At 60.0% G+C, this 15,487-nt stretch overlaps 1 protein-coding gene across 1 annotated transcript; it reads left to right on the top strand.

Moving 5' to 3' along the window:
* Positions 1–7,207: 7,207 nt before the first annotated feature.
* On the top strand, positions 7,208–12,666 carry MYL3 (myosin light chain 3). The gene is given in 8 exon segments (XM_019416597.2): positions 7,208–7,419; positions 9,671–9,698; positions 9,831–9,980; positions 10,765–10,871; positions 10,873–10,939; positions 12,025–12,102; positions 12,221–12,263; positions 12,448–12,666. Coding segments are annotated over 7 exon segments (591 nt in total). The 5' UTR covers positions 7,208–7,287; the 3' UTR covers positions 12,250–12,263; positions 12,448–12,666.
* The last annotated feature ends 2,821 nt before the right edge of the window (positions 12,667–15,487 follow it).

The following is a 15,487-nucleotide window of genomic DNA, read 5'->3' as shown; positions in this document are numbered from 1 at the left end:
CGTGGTTGCTCTTGGTGCAAGCCCCCGTGGACGGGGCGTGTGTGCGTGTGTGCACATACACGCCTCCGTGTGATTCCTGTTGGCCCTGGCGTTGGTGGAAAGGGACCAGGTGGTGTGGGGAGTGTCTAGGGCCCAGTGAGTATTTCCAGACAGACAGGGACTCACAGCAAGAGCAGGTTAGCCTGACTATGGTATTTCTGAGTGTGTGTGTGTGTGTGTGTGTGTGTGTGTGTGTGTGTGTGTATGAGTGTGTTGTGTTTTAGACAGGGTAGGTGGGGCGGATATATAAATATCTGCAGAGGCAGGTACCGGAATTGATCCTAACTATTCCTGGCGGGGGGCTTGGGCCATTTTTATGCAGTTCCACACCCTGGGCCACAGAGGGTGTTTGTGTGGCCACTGGAGGCACAAGGACACAGCTGGTGCTGGGTGGAGTGTGTGGGTCTGGTGGGGCCACCACGACTAGGTGGCGTGTGCAAGGGGACGGGGAGGGAGGCCCTCCCGGTCATCATCGCCTCTTCTGCCATCACCACCATCACCTCCTAGTCACCCTCCTGCCGTCACCTCCGCCACTGCCATCACTGAACCCTGCGCTGCTTACGTTCCCGCCACCACCCCCGCTGTCACGGCCGCCCGTGGCCTCGCTCTCTTCCCGCACCCTGGTCTGGGGCCCCTTTCCTGTCCACTCTGGGCTGCTCGCGGGTGAGGCCGAACCTGCCGTATCCCGGCTCCCAGCTGAGGGCCCGGTGCGCGCGCACCTCGTCTGGTGGCCCTGGGAAGCTGCTCCCACCCTGGGTTCTCTCTTTGTCTCTGGCTTGCCTCACAACCCTCCCTGCCCTGTCTCTGAATCCGTCCCCATCTCTGTCTCAGTCCCCGTGTCACGTCTCTGCTGCGGTCGGTGGGGGTCCCCGCCTCCAGTTTCCCCCCATGCCTGCATGGGCACGGAGTAGGGGGGGCCCGTTCCCCCTCCCAGCCAGCAGGGACTGTTTGCCTGAGACAGTCGGTCCATCCAGTCAAACAACCGCCCAATTCAGACTCCTCGTCTGACTGACGGGTTTTTTTTTTTTTTCCCCTGCTAAATTTACTCTCATTTTTGACTGAATTGGCCATTCAACAGAGGTTGTGTCCACATGCCCCCACCCTGCCCCGTGCCAGCAGATGAACAGGCTCACAGAGGGACGCCCCCAGACACACTCATACACGCGTGTGGTCATGGCCTCTCGCGACACGCGTGAGCACACGAGATGGCACACATCTGCACACACGCGTTCACACCTCCTGCCACGGTGACAGTGTCTGTCCACCCTCCGACCTGTTCTGGGGAAGCCTTGGGGAAATGGGCCTGGGCAAAGCCCCCACCCCGCAGCCCGGGGCAGCCACGACCCCTGTCCTCCGAGGCCAGCCTCCGTGCCGGGCTCCTTCCACCCTCAGCCTGTCTAGGTGGGGCCTCTGGTCATCTGGGGCCGCCGCCGAGCCCCTGCAAGCCTCAGTACCAGTTCCCAGACCCCGATCCTAAAAGGGGACTCTTTTTTTTTCTTCCAAGGACAATAAATATTTGCTCTTTGGGAAACTGCTGGTGGGAGGGTACAGGGTTTGGCCCAGCGGCGGGAATGTCCAGGGCAGTTCAGGGAGGCCGCAGGCCATGCCGGCGAGGGACTGGGCGGCACCTGGCCCCGTTCCTTCGGACCCCTGCCTCGGGCCTTGCTTTCTCCATTCCTTGGCTCGGCTCATGGGTACCCCTCCTCCCGTCCCTTCCGTCTGAGACCCCTCTAGCCCCAAACTCACCCCCGGAGAGCCTTCCCACTCCCATTCACCCTTGTCAGCCCCTACCCCTTTCCCACACACTCAGGATGCCCGGCCCCAACTTGCAGTCTGACTCTTTGGACTAAATAAGGGGTTCGGTATTCTCGGACCCGTTTCCAATCTACCTCCTCGGACCAGCTGCGGAGGGCAAGACCGATGCCCCCCAGGCCAGGCCTCTGAGAGCAGAGCACGCCCCTCACACTGGGCCCCTAAAGTCAGGGCTCTGCCCTCCTTCTGTAACGGACCAAGCCTGGCCAACAGTCCCCCAGTCTGTCCTCCCACGAGGCGCTGGTCCCTGGAGGCTCCTGCCTGCCCACCCCTCCCTCATGCTCAATTGGGCTCCCAAATATAGCGGCCGTGGCCACAGCCGGCCAGGACACCACAGCCCCAAGCGTCAGTCCTGGGCAGGGATCAGAGGGGCAGGAGCTGATTATAGGTCCCTGGGCCAAACCCAGGGCTTGCCTGCCAGCCCGCTGGGTCCTGCCACCCCCACCCCAGAACCACAAGGTTGGAGCATCTGGTCCCCGTCAGCACAGTGGGCAGAGGGAGGGGCCTGAGGGTTGTGTTTGGCCTGCCGAGGACAGAGTTGTCTGTGTGTGGTGTGGGGGTGGTGAGGATGGACTGGGACTCTGGGGCAGTGACTGTCACCTCGCCCCACCATGGCCATTGTACAGATGGGGAAACTGAGGCCCAGAGAAGCCAGGACCAGCCTGGGTCACAAGAGCGTACAGAGTCTCCTGCTTCCCCCTTGGCCACTCCTTCCCGTCTTTCAAGGCCTGGGGCTATGCTCCGGGAAGCAGGCCACATCCTGTTGGTGGCATAGCAGCCCTGCTGGGAAGTCCTCTTTGGAGTCAGACTTTCACCCAAGGCCCCAGGGCCATGGAATGGTGCAGAAATTCCTGTCCTCCTGCTCCTCGTGTCTGCCTCGTGCCACCTCTGGCCAGAGTTGCTGGGCAGCTGCTGCCTCTCTGGGGGGGGGGGGGTGCCTCAGTGCCCCCATCTGTGCAGCTGGGCAGGGACCGGGGGCCCTGCGTGGGGTCTGTGCTTATGGGCACCCAACACGTGGTGGTGGGTTCACGTCTATGTGGATACACACGGGTGCCCTGGTGGGTGAGCTGCTGCCCGTGGGCTTGCCCACGCCTGGACGGGGTCCCCAGGACCTGCTGCACAGCAACATTTGACCTACTTCTAAGGCTCTGGGTCTGGCCCAGGCCGCGTTCTCGACTCCTCCGGGAAGTGTGGGCCTGCGTCCCAGCCCAGAGGCCTCAGGCCAGGAGGGGCGGGCTGGGGCGGGCCAGGACGGCCTGTGGAGCCTGCGGCCAGGGGGACAAGAGCCCGACCCTCCTTCCCTGCCTCTGGCTCCTGAGCCTAAAGGACAGCCAGGCCTTGTCCATCCCTCCCTCCCGTCACCCTCCACCACCCTCTCCACGTGGCCACCATATTCTGAGCTCCCCGAATTGGCTCTGACAGGATGAGGGACATTCCTCATGCCCCTCTGAACATTACAGGAAGGTCTGCCAAGCACTCACCCCTGCTGTTTGCCAAGCGTTTACCCTCCCCCCTTCCCCGCCCTTGTCTACACAGAGATGTCAGCAGTGCCACTCTGGGGAGCCAGCAAGCCCCTGTCCTGGGTCCTGGGTCCCGGGTCCTGGGTCCGGGGTCTGGGTTGACAGTCCTGGGTCCTGGGTCTTGAGTCCTGGGTCTGGACTCTGGGTTGACAGTCCTGCTCCTCGGCCTGGGGTCTTGGGTCTGGAGTCTGGATTGAGGGTCTGGGTTTGGCATCCCGGGTTTTAAAGTCTGGGTCTCCGGAGTGGGGTCAGGTCCTGGGCTCTGGGTTCCAGGTTCTAGTTTTGAGGTTCAGATCCTGAGATTTGAAACCGGAGTCGGGGCTTGGGGTTCCAGGTTCCAGTTCTGGATTCTGGGTTCTGGTTCGGGATCCTGGGTCCTGGGGGTTGGCTGGTTTCTATCCCTTTTACGCCCCCTGCTGGCTGGTCTTCATGGTCAAGTCACTGCCTATAGCACGGGGTCACAGTGTTTCTTCAGGCTAGTGACAGGAGTCCCAGCCAGCGGGTGGGAGTGGCAGACGGCGCAGGCCTGGGCTGAGGTGGCCGCAGCTGCTGACTGTACTCCTGTCCTGGGGTGCCCCTTGCAGCGACCCAGGCTCCTACCAGTCTTCTGGCCAATCCCCCCTCCTCAATCTCCCCTGACACCACCCCATGGGTGGAGTTTAGCAATAGGTCCCAGTCCCCGTGTGAGGAATGGGTAAAACTGAGATGTTTTGGGACATCTGCTCATCCGACATTTATTGAGTGCCTACTGTGTACCAGGCTCTGTCGTAGACTCTGGGAATATACAGATGTGAAAGAACAAAATTTCCTCTGTGCCAGCTGACCCTCATGGGATGGGGGGGAGGGTGGGAATCCACATAAGAAACAAAACAACAAAGAAACAGGCTCGTTTTAGGGTGCACCGCGATGGGGAGTCTGAGTGAGAGACAAGGCAGAAGGAGCAGGTCCAGGGTAGTCTGAGAAGGCTTCGCAGAGGAGGTGACATATCACTGAGATCAGGGGATGACAAGGAGCAAGCCATGGCCAGGGTCCCAGACGAGGGGAGGAAACAGCCTATGCAAAAGGTATGCGGGCTGGAAATAACCTAGAAGGAGGCCAGTGTGGCCTGAGGTCTTCTGCCTCTATCCATGGGCCCCTCAGAAGTTAGGGCCCATATCTTCCCCAGCATTCCCCTTGGCTGGAGAGAGAGGGGGGCAAGGTAGTTGCCCCCCAGAAGGCTCTGGACTGTAGTACCTGTGAGTCTGCATCAGACCGGTCACCACTCAGACACCGGGGCTGGCGGCACCGGAGGGATAAGAGTCAGGCTCTCCAGACCCCACAGGCCCTGCCAGGATCTTGCCTGCAGGCTGTCCTTCCTAAGGGACACAGAGCTCAGGCTGGGACCTGGGAGAGAGAGAGGAGAGCCACACCTTAGAGTGGCCCTCCTTACTGCTCACCTGCCTGCCCACCAGCCCACCCCCTGCCTTGCTTCTGGCCTCAACAGCCTGTCCTGCTGGCAATGGAGGAGGCTGATCCCTGCAGAGCCCCTGCTGGGGGGCTGGGCATTAGCTTGAGGTTGAGAGAGGTCCCGCAGGGTGAGCCCTGGGGATGCTGTGGCTCCCAGGAACCAGAGCTCAGCAGTCAAAGACCTGGCCCCTGCCTCCGTCTAAGCCCTCAGGAGGCAGTGGAAGGTGGTTCTGTGCACAATGTCCCCACTGCAGGACCGCACCTGCCCTGTGCATGAGGGAGGGGGACAGAGGCCCCCCTCCCCCCCAACGTTCTCCCAAGCAGAGGACGTGGTGCAGTGTGGCTCCGGCTGGCTGCATCAGCCTGTCCCACCCCGTAGCACGGACCTGGCAGCTGCCGGTCAGGAGCCCTATGTCACTCACCTACCCCTGTTCAAGCTGGTGTCGAGTGGTTTCTGAGATATGGCAGTCATGTGTGGACGAAAGGAACGAGATCAGAAGTCTGGGTGACCCTGAGTGTGTCCTCTGCCCTGGGTCTTGGTTTCACCCATCATGAGTGAAAGGGGACTGGGTAGTGTCTCACTGGTTGTGCCTGTGGGTGGCTGGAGTCCCTGTGGGACATCCAGAGTCAGTTGTCTTGAGGGCCATCGGGCCTGGGCAGTGGGGCCGCCCAAGAGCCTCTCTCTCTGTGTGTCCTCCTCTGGCTGTCTTCTCTTGTGGTATTTCTGGCTTGTCTCTGTGGACCCTCCCCCCACCCCTTTTTTTCTCAATACTTTTGCCAAACATCTGGAAGGAAAGTGAAAAACTTGCCCCCCCCCCCCAGCACCGGATGTTGTCAGATTTCCAGATGTGGGGTGTTCTGTCCTCCAGATGAGGGGAGGCATTTCCTGTGTTCTAGCTGGGGGGGGGGGGCCCGGCCCCGTCTGTTCCACTGCTCTCCCCCTCTTGGTGAGGACGAGTGACAGGATCAGAGCGACCTGGGCTCAGCAGGTAGATGGTGGGGGGACCCCAGGAGGGGGAGGCCCCTGTGAATCCTCCCCCCCACCCCAGGCTCCAGCCCCAGCCCCTCTCCACACCCAGGAATCCCCCCTGGGGTCTGGATGGGTGAGGCATTGCCTCTGAAGTTTCTATCAAAGGCTCCGGGCACTTAAAAATAACAAGGAGCACCTCCTTCCCACCCCCGGCACAGAGGGAGGGAGCCCAATGTGCTCACAAGATGTCCCCACTCTCACAGTTCTGGGCCCGGAGGGGCCTCATGCCAGCTCAGCCTTCCCACCTCCCCCGCTTTCCCAAGTGGTGGCCTGGCCAGGCTGCCCTCTGTCACTGCCCTCTGGTGAGACCTGGGCACGGGGTGGGTGCCGGGGCGGGGGTGGGGGTTGCAAATCTCGCTTGGCTCCCTGAGGTCCCTCAGAGGCATAAATAAAGTGGTCCACAGGCAGAGGGCAGTGGGGGGAGAGGAGATGGGAAATGAGGTGAAACAGGAGCCGGCGAGGGGCCAGCCGCGTGCCGAGGAAGGAGGCAGTGGGGGCCGCTGGGCTGCTGAACTGTGCTCGAGGGAGCAGCACATTCCGTTGCCACTTGGGGCCTTCCCGGAGCGCCACCCCCCCCCCCCGCCCCGCCCGGGGCCACAGCTGCCTGCGAGCCTTGAGCAGACACACACAGATACTTATAAACACCCAGACACAAACACACGGAAGCGACACTCACAGACACGCTCACAGAGATACACACAGACATGTGCGTACGTATAAACACCCCGACAGACCCGCAGAGCCAACACGGAGATGGGCACGGGCCGTTCCCCACGAGACACAGAGGCGCACACGAGGACCTCCCCCACCAAGCATGAAGACACCTGGACAACACACACAGATACACGCCTCCCACCATAGACAGACAGACATACACAAACAGCCACATGCGCGCGCGCGCGCGCACACACACACACACACACACACACACACACACACATACACACACACGGGAATTCGGTGCACAGATGGGAAATTTAACTCAAGAGGTGCCCTTAGGTGATCACAGCCCTTCTGCTCCTGACACAACACGCTCCGGTCCAGCCTTCGGGTCCTGTTCAGTGTATTGACTTGCCGAGGGGCATCAGGGCTGCTGTGCCTATGGGTGCGTGTGCATTTGAGGGTGAGTGGTGTGTGTTGAGCAGTGGCTTCGGTCCTCTCCTCCCCCTCCCTCTCCCCAACAGGTGATTGGGAGGAAGGGAGGGCCCTCCCTCTTCCCCACCCATTCCCGAGCCCGAACAATGCCCTCCCCAGGCCCCGAAATAGCCCCTGAGCTTAGCCAATGTCCTTTTATGGCCCTGTCCCTATTGTGCACTGTGGGGGTGGGGGGGACTGGGGTCAGGAGGTGTCCGGACAGGATAAAGGCCAGGCCTGGGAGCCTCACCTACCCTGCTCTCTGCTTTCCATCTCTCCACATCCCTCTCTGTGCTTACAGCTCCCATGGCCCCCAAAAAGCCAGACCCCAAGAAGGACGATGCCAAAGCAGCCAAGGCGGCTCCCGCGCCACCGCCCGCACCTGCACCCGAGCCCGAGCGCCCCAAGGAAGTGGAGTTTGATGCCTCCAAAATCAAGGTGGGTGTGGGAGCTGGGTTTCAGCAGGAAGGACGGGGCAAGTCAGTGGATCCCAGAGTGGACCTACTCAGTGGCAGGCCAGACTCTAGAAAGTGAGCACTGAGCTGACCCTGGAAGCCTCCACGCAGAGGTCAGACAGGCCCTGGGGGCTTTCAGGCATCCGGAGGGCTGCAGCAGGAGGGATGGTTGTCAGACATCAGGCAGGACTCCCCCAGTGCCGCCGAAGGGCAAGTCTTTTGCTGGCTCTGGAAACTGTCTCTTGCCCTTCTCTCTGGACCTCACATCCTTGGGGAATCCCGGAGCTGCCTGGACCCAACCCCTGTGGCCAAGTGGAGATCTTCCTTGTCTAGCAGCGGGGTCTCACGTCCACGCCAAGTCCCCCAGGGTGGCCTGGGGGGAGAGGATGAGGAAGTGAGGCCCCTGCCCAGGCTGGGTCACACTCACCCCTACCAGAGTGGCCGAGCCCCAGACTTAGTCAAGCCTCAGCTTTTAGGTAGGGAAGTTGAGGCACAGGCTGAGTAGATCATGTAGGAAATTGGTCTTGGAGCCGTGACCAGTGGAACCAGAGATTCTTTCTCAGAGTCTAAACTTGGAGGGAGAGCCATGACTCCCACCTGTGGTATTTGCATAGTGGCACATCCCCCGTGTCCTGCCTGTCCCCTGTTCGTGGCTGGCCACCGGTCACTGCCACCCTGCCCTGTGGAGCTCCCCCAGCCCTACACAGCTCCTGCCTGTCCAGCCAGACCTGTGGCCCAACTGCACAGAACCGTCTCCCGTTCGTGAGCCCTTCCCGGGGCGCCTACCTTGTCCCTCAAGACCCGGGTTCAAATCCCAACATTGTTCCCTCCTGTTCACTGCTCTGGGGCTCGGTTTCCCCAGATGTGAAATGGGGTAATAAACCTTCCTTGCAGGCTACCAGGAACTATTCACAGAAAGTGCTCTTTGGAGTTGGCTCCCTGAGCCCCAGCCACCCCCTGTGTCCAAACTCGTGTCCCACAGGCCTCCTGCTGAGGTCCGACCACTCCAGGCCCAAGGTGGCGTTGTCCAGTCTCCCCGGATCTGCGGCAGGCACAGACTCCCCTCCGAGAGGAGGGTGTAGGGAGCCCCTGGGGCCGGCCAGTGAAGGGCAGGAGGCTTTGCCAGGAGGCCAGGCAGCCTAATGTCAGCAGGCTTCCTGGTGCCGAGAGAGCTCGCAGGGGGCCGGGAGCAGCAACTTGTTCTTCCCAGCACTGGGTGGGGACAAGCACGACAAGGTGGCAGGGTTCCTCTGCGCTGATGTGTGCCGTGGAGGTGGAGGTCGGTGGGGCTCCCAGGGAGCAGCAGTGGAAGAGGTGCCAGTCACGCCCCCTCCCCCAAGCTCCTTTCCCTCCTGCGACCTTGACCTTGGGGCGAGTGACTGCCGTGATAAAAATAGACCTGGTATCGGGTGAGGAGGGGGGAAACCAGGTCCCAGGAGGCCTCCTGACCTCAGGTGGCTCTGATGTGGCCTCAGCAAACACTCACCCACACCCCCCTGGCCCCATGCTCTGCTTCGGTGGGGGTGGCCTCGGGCTTATGGAAGGGGTGTGTAAGACCCCATTGTAGAGCGGGGCCATGTGAGTGACAGTGCCTAGCCTTGAGGGCCCTGTGCGGGACAGGCGCGTGTAAACACTTGCAGATGCACACATGTGTGTGAATATACACACGTGCCTCTCTCTCACACACACGCGTGCATTCCTGTGGATATGCTCTCATGCTGACAGAAACGATCTGGCCTGTACCTTCCCCCTTCCCCCTCCTGTCACCCTCCACAAGGAGTTGAGGCCTCCTGTCTCTCTCCTGTGGATGGTCCTGCCCGTTGGGCCCCCAGGCCTGCTGGGGGTGGGGGCAAAGCCAGTCTGATCAAATCTTGTGGCTTCAGACACCTCTGTCCAGGACCAGGGGTGACAGGTAAGGCCTAGGCTGAGCTGGGGACTCAGGGCACCGGGCCAGCCTTCTCACCTCTTCCCCAGATGCGGTCCCCCGCCCCCTCCCCCCACCGCCATCAGGGTCTGAGCACATGCAGACTGAAGGCCCTCGTTCTAACAGGTCAGGAGGGGGAAGAAGGCAGGAAGGTGCCAGGGTCGATGGCAGGAGGTTGTGGGTGCTGGAACAGGGACAAGTCGGGTGGCCAAGAGGCTGAGGCCTGGGTTGTGCCCCTGGAAGTGCCTGGGAGGAGGCCTGGTCCCACCCTCTGAGCCAGGCACTCAGAATCTTTGGGGTCTCCTTTCAGATCGAGTTTACACCAGAGCAGATTGAAGGTGAGTGAGGGTCTTGAGCCCGAGGGCGGCAGGGTGGGGCCCAGGGTCCCCAGCCTGAGAGTCCTGCCAGCGCAGCGTGAGTGGGGTGGGCTGACTCTGGGCGTGTCCCCGGTTCACGCCCTCTCCTGGCAGAATTCAAGGAAGCCTTCATGCTGTTCGACCGCACACCCAAGTGTGAGATGAAGATCACATACGGGCAGTGCGGGGATGTCCTGCGGGCGCTGGGCCAGAACCCTACGCAGGCCGAGGTGCTCCGCGTCCTGGGGAGACCAAAGCAAGAAGGTTGGTATGCGTGAGTGCCAGGCCCCGGGGAGGCCGCTGGGGGGGGCGCCGTCTGTGGTGGGACAACGTGGGACCCTCCCTGCTCTGGGTTCTCCTGACATCTTCCCATTGTTTGGATGAGGACACTGAGCTGGTCTCAGGCGATGCCGACGGGGCAACAAGCAGTGAGTTTGCTGGGCCATCTGGCCCCACGCTTATTCGCCAGATAGGAAACTGACAGTGCAAATGAGCTGCCGTGGCTGGTGTGAGGGCGGGCGGCGGGGGGGGCACCCAGCCTTGGCCACCCTCTGCTCCGTGGCCCTTCCTTGTCTCCTCCACATCTCTCTGGGGCTCCAGGCCCCAGATTCCCTCACCGTTTTTGCCAGAGAGGTTTGCCTACTTTGCCCCGAGGAAGAGTGAGACTTAAGCCCTCTCCCCAGGTTCAAAAGTCCCAGGGACGGTCTCTGATTGGCCCCACTGCTCCTGGCCAATCACAGGTTGTGGGGAGGGTGGGGTCTATTAGAAAATGACACTATCTAGGAGGGTTTCCCCAAAGGAGAGCAGAGGCTCTAGACAGAGCACTGCAGCCAACCGTCCTTGTGGACAGCAAAGGATTATGTAAACAATGCATTTCTCCGTTGACTGTGAAGTGCCTCGTGATGGTGAAGTGCTTTGTAAATGGCTAACGGGTGTAGAGAGTGCTTTGGGACCGTGTGAGGGCCACAGCCCTTCACCATAAGGCACAGTGGAAGGGTGTGCCCATCCCGCCCCTCAGAGCGTGGGACCAAGGACCATCTCTCCACAGAGCTTAACACCAAGATGATGGACTTTGACACCTTCCTGCCCATGCTCCAGCACATTTCCAAGAACAAGGACACAGGCACCTATGAGGACTTTGTGGAGGGGCTGCGGGGTCTTCGACAAAGAGGGCAATGGCACTGTCATGGGTGCCGAGCTCCGCCACGTGCTGGCCACTCTAGGTGAGGGCCGCGTCCTCCTCACCCCCACTCCTCCCTCGCGGGGCATCCTGGGAGAAACCACTCATCACCAGGCGAGCCTGTGTCTCATGTCTGAAATGGAGAGAGTGACAGTCAAGAAGCCTCTATGGCAGGCGACAGCAATGTGGGGAATTTAGAGACTTAGGTAGGGAGGAAGAGAAGGTGTTGGTGCAGCTCACAGAACCCCAGGGGGCTGAGGACAGCTCTGGGGACAGGGTAGGGCAGTGTGGCGTATCCAGCAGGATCAACTCAGTCCCGGTGTTCGTTGTCTTGAGGTCACATCCCAGGGACACGGCAAGTAAGTGGCCCAGTAGGTTAGGCGCCTGCCTCTTGGACATCCAGACCCCCATCATCTGGCTGGCAGGGGCACCCCCTTCTCAAAGAAGCTTTTTTGTACAGCAAATGTTTATTGAGCACCTACTATGTCTGCTCAAAGCAGCTTTTCCCCGTACCAAACGTTGACTGAACTCCTACTGCGTGCTTAGCCCTGTGCTGGTCTCTGGGTTGTGTGTGTGGCTGGGGGTAGGAGGTCGCCCCCCACCGCAGTGAGGGAACCCACACAGCACACAAAACCCAGAGGCAGGAGCGTGGCAGACTTGTCTGGAGAACAGAGATGTTGTCTCTTGGTCTCCTCCACCATCACCCCTCAAGACCCTCAGCTTCACCCCACGGGTCCTTCCTCGAGCCTCAAAAGGCCGCCCTGGGGAACTGCTTCTGGGGACATGGTGGGGCTGGCCTCCTCATGATGGGAGGGCCCCCAGCAGCCCGTCGAAAAAAGAGGACAGTGCGTGCTGGTGACTTGAACGCCAAGCTGGCTTTTTAAAGACAGAGCCCAGGCTTGGAGGGGGTACCAGACCTGCACCCCAGGTTCCACCGTTTTTGACTTGTCACTGATTCCCCTGGACTCAGAAATGGGGTGATGGCCGAGGCCTTGTGAGCCGGGATGGCCGTGCCAAAGTGAGGTGTGGGAGCACTAGGGAGGCAGACCCATCACCCAGAGGGGCTCAGGGGGTCCCCGCACCCTTCGCACCTTCCGGGGGTGCTGACTCAGCCTCCCGCCCCGCCAGGTGAGAGGCTGACGGAAGATGAGGTGGAGAAATTGATGGCGGGGCAGGAAGACTCCAATGGCTGCATCAACTACGAAGGTGCTGCTCAGCAGGCCAGGAGCCGGTGGGGGGTCGGGGGTGGGGACTGGGACCCTAGGCTCCCCCCCTTGGCTACCCAGTGCTTGAGCCCTGCCACTCACTCTCCCCTTCCTTCCAGCATTCGTGAAGCACATCATGGCCAGCTGAGCCTCCCATCGCAGGTGAGACCCCCCACTTCTTTCCAAACCAGCTGGGGCCTCTGCTGAGAGCAGAGATGGCCTCACGCGCTGTCATCCGGATCCCTTATTGCCACCTCCCCATCCCCACCAACTCCAGTTCTCAGTTGGCATCCTGCTGCCTCGCTCCGCCCTGTCCTCTGTAACCAGTGACCACTTTTGCTCTCAGGGAGCCCAGGGAGGCCATGCTGGGGACCGCTCATCCCCCACTCTCAGCGCTGACACCAGTGGCCTGGAGTTGTGGGGAGCAAGGGAGGGCATCGAGGCTCCTACACCAGCTCCCTCCGCACCGCCCTGCAGATCTCCGTGTGCCTGTCATCTCCCTCTATGAGCTGTGCCTCCCTGTCTTCACCCCAGGGGCCTCATGAATAAACGGCTTCTGTCCTTCCTTTCTTCCTCATTTATTCCTTTCTTCCTTCCCTCTCTCCCTCCTTCCTTCTTTCCCCTCTGTGGCCCTTTGGTTGACTTCTGTAATATGTATGAGCCCCGCATGGTTAGCCCTGGACAAAATGAGGGGAGTCATGCTGAGATCCTGCCTCCTTTCTCCCCTTCAAACTATCCTGTCCGGTGTGCCCAAATCCCCTGCGCCTGCGTCCAGGGGCACAGGTAGGAGTAGGGCTGAGCTGGAAGAGGCCCGGGTGCCCCCCCCCCCTTGCTCTTGTCCTCTCCTCCTCCCCCTCTCCCCTCTGGAGGTGGGAGCTGTGCTGTAGCCCCCAACACAGGGATGCCACTAGGGTGTCTGAACTGTCTCCTCCCACCACCAGTAATCGGGGACTCACGGGGCATGGGCCCAGGGCCGCCCGTGTCGCAGGTGGGGAAACCGAGGCCCAGAGCAGTCACACTGAGTCACATTGGGAATGAATGGCAGGGCAGGAGCTAACTTTGTTTCCAGGCTATCAGAATGGAAGGGGCCTTAGACCCCTGCCTGACTCAGATGGGGAAACTGAGGCACTCTGCCTGTGTTGTGGCTGTAGGCCAGAGGAAGAGGCCTTACTGGGGCAGTATCCGGGGTCCCTGGTGGGTTCCCCAGCCCTGGGCTTCTCAGCAGCAGATAAGTGTACAGTCTCTGAAATGACAGGGGGAGGTACATACACGACCTGCAAACCCCGTCCCGTTGCCCACACCTTGCTTGGGGCCAGGGCTCCTCCCCTCCCCTTGGAGTTCAGTGGGGAGTGTGAGGGGAGACTTCCTGGAGGAGGTGATCCACATGGTTTTGATCGGGAGGAAAAGCAATGCCCTGCAGAGAGGCTGGGGGCCCTAGAGACCGGGGGTGTGGGGGAGATCAGGGGCTCAGAGTGAGGAGTGGGCCACACAGGGTAGGAAACAGCCCGCAGGCCAGGAGGACCCAGGAGGTCAGGGCAGCTCCATCAGGGTGCATTTGCATGGCCTCCTGTGCATGTGAGTGCGTCAGCATGTGAGGTGAGCCTGTGGCTGTGTGAGTCGCTGTGTGAGGGTGTGGTGTGGTGGGTGGGGGTCCTGTCTGCAAGTGCGCTCGGGTTGTCAGTGTAAGCGCGTGTGGGGAGTGTGCCCGCAGCGCGTGTGAGACAGTATGTATGAGGGGGTGAGTGTGCGGGAGCCCCACTCATCTTCCTTTCATTTTCTCAGAGTTTATTGAGCACCGACTGTTTGCCAGGCTCTCGCCTAGGCCCCGGGAACACCGTTGTGGACAAAGTGTCAAAACCTCTGCCCCGTGGAGCTCACAAAGTCACCAACCATAAAGTGTGTCAACACGTGATAAAGGCTGAGGAGGGACCCAAAGTGGGGAAGAGGCTTTACGGTGCGTGTGTGTGTGTGTGTGCGTGCACGTGCGTGCCCATGTGTAAGAGCTAGGAGGGAGTTGACATGTTAAATAATGAGGCCGGTGATGATCGGAGAAGGTAATAGTTGGACAACGACTTAAAAAAAAGAGGAGATAATACCCAGAATATATAAAGGATCTCTACAACTCAAGAGCAAAATAATTAATAACCTGCCTCAACGATGGGCAAGACTTGGGGCGCCTGGGTGGCTCAGTCGGTTGAGCGTCTGACTCTTGATTTCGGCTCAGGTCGTGATCCCAGGGTCTTGGGATGGGGCCCCAAAGGTTCTCTCTCTCCCTCTGCCTTTCTTTCCCGCACAGGCACTCTTTCTCTCTAAAATTAAAAAACAAAACAAAACAGGGCAAGACTTGAACAGACATTCCTCCAAAGAAGGTCTACAAATGTCCAATTAGCATGTGAACGGATGTTCAACATCCCTAATTAGGGAAATGCAAATCCAGACCACTATGGGATACCACTTCACGCCCATTAGGATGACGATTACCCACGAAACAACAAGCGTTGGCGAGAATGTGGAGAGACTGGGACCCGTGGGTGCTGTCGGTGGGAATGTAAAATGGTGCAGCGGCTGTGGAAAACGCCACGGAGGGTCATCGCAAAATTAAACACACGTTGCCATATGATTCCTGCAATTCCATTTCTAAGTACATGCCCGAAAGGATTGAAAGCAGGGACAGAGAGATACTCGCACATCAACGTTCATAGAGCCATTATTCACCATAGCCCCAAGGTGGAAACAGCCAAGCGCCCACGGACAGATGAATGGTGTATACACACAATGGACTGTTATTCGGCCCCGAAAAAGGAAGGACATTCTGGCACGCGTTACAACATGGATGAAATTTGAGGATGTTCTGCTGAGTGAAATAGGCCAGGTATGGACAAATGCTGTGTGATGCCACTTGAATGAGGTACCTTGAGTCCTCAAATTCATAGAGACAGAAAGTAGAATGCGGTTGCAGGGGGAGAGGAGAATGGGAAGAAAGGAGAGATGGAATGTCTCAGCTGAGACAGGGGCCTGAATGCAAGTGGTCTCCCTGGGAGGTGACCCCAGGGAGCATGGGAGAGCAGCTGGAAGGAAAGGAAGTCCCTGTGGGGCGCATGGGAGCAGAGAGCGCTGCGGACAGTGGGGGCTCAGCCCCACTGGGGGCCTCCAGAAGATGGCTGGCTGTCCTACTGAGGGGATAAGGGAATCAGGCTATCCAGCTACTCCTGTCCTCGCTGGTTGAGGCAGGGCCTCCTAGGCAGGCTGGAACATTCGCGTGGGGCACGTCGGCATTTGCTCCGGGCAGCATCGAGGGAAGACATTCCCGCAGAGGGCACAAGGACTCTGAGCGGGAGCAGGCGGTGCCATGGGGGAGGTGGTGGGACCCGAGTCAGAGAGGTGAC

This window comes from Panthera pardus, unplaced genomic scaffold, assembly GCF_024362965.1.
Source record: "Panthera pardus isolate Hobbes unplaced genomic scaffold, ASM2436296v1 HiC_scaffold_8, whole genome shotgun sequence".
NCBI lineage: Eukaryota > Metazoa > Chordata > Mammalia > Carnivora > Felidae > Panthera > Panthera pardus.
The sequence above is the reverse complement of the archived record's forward strand: the minus strand, read 5'-3'. Positions and strand labels throughout refer to the sequence as shown.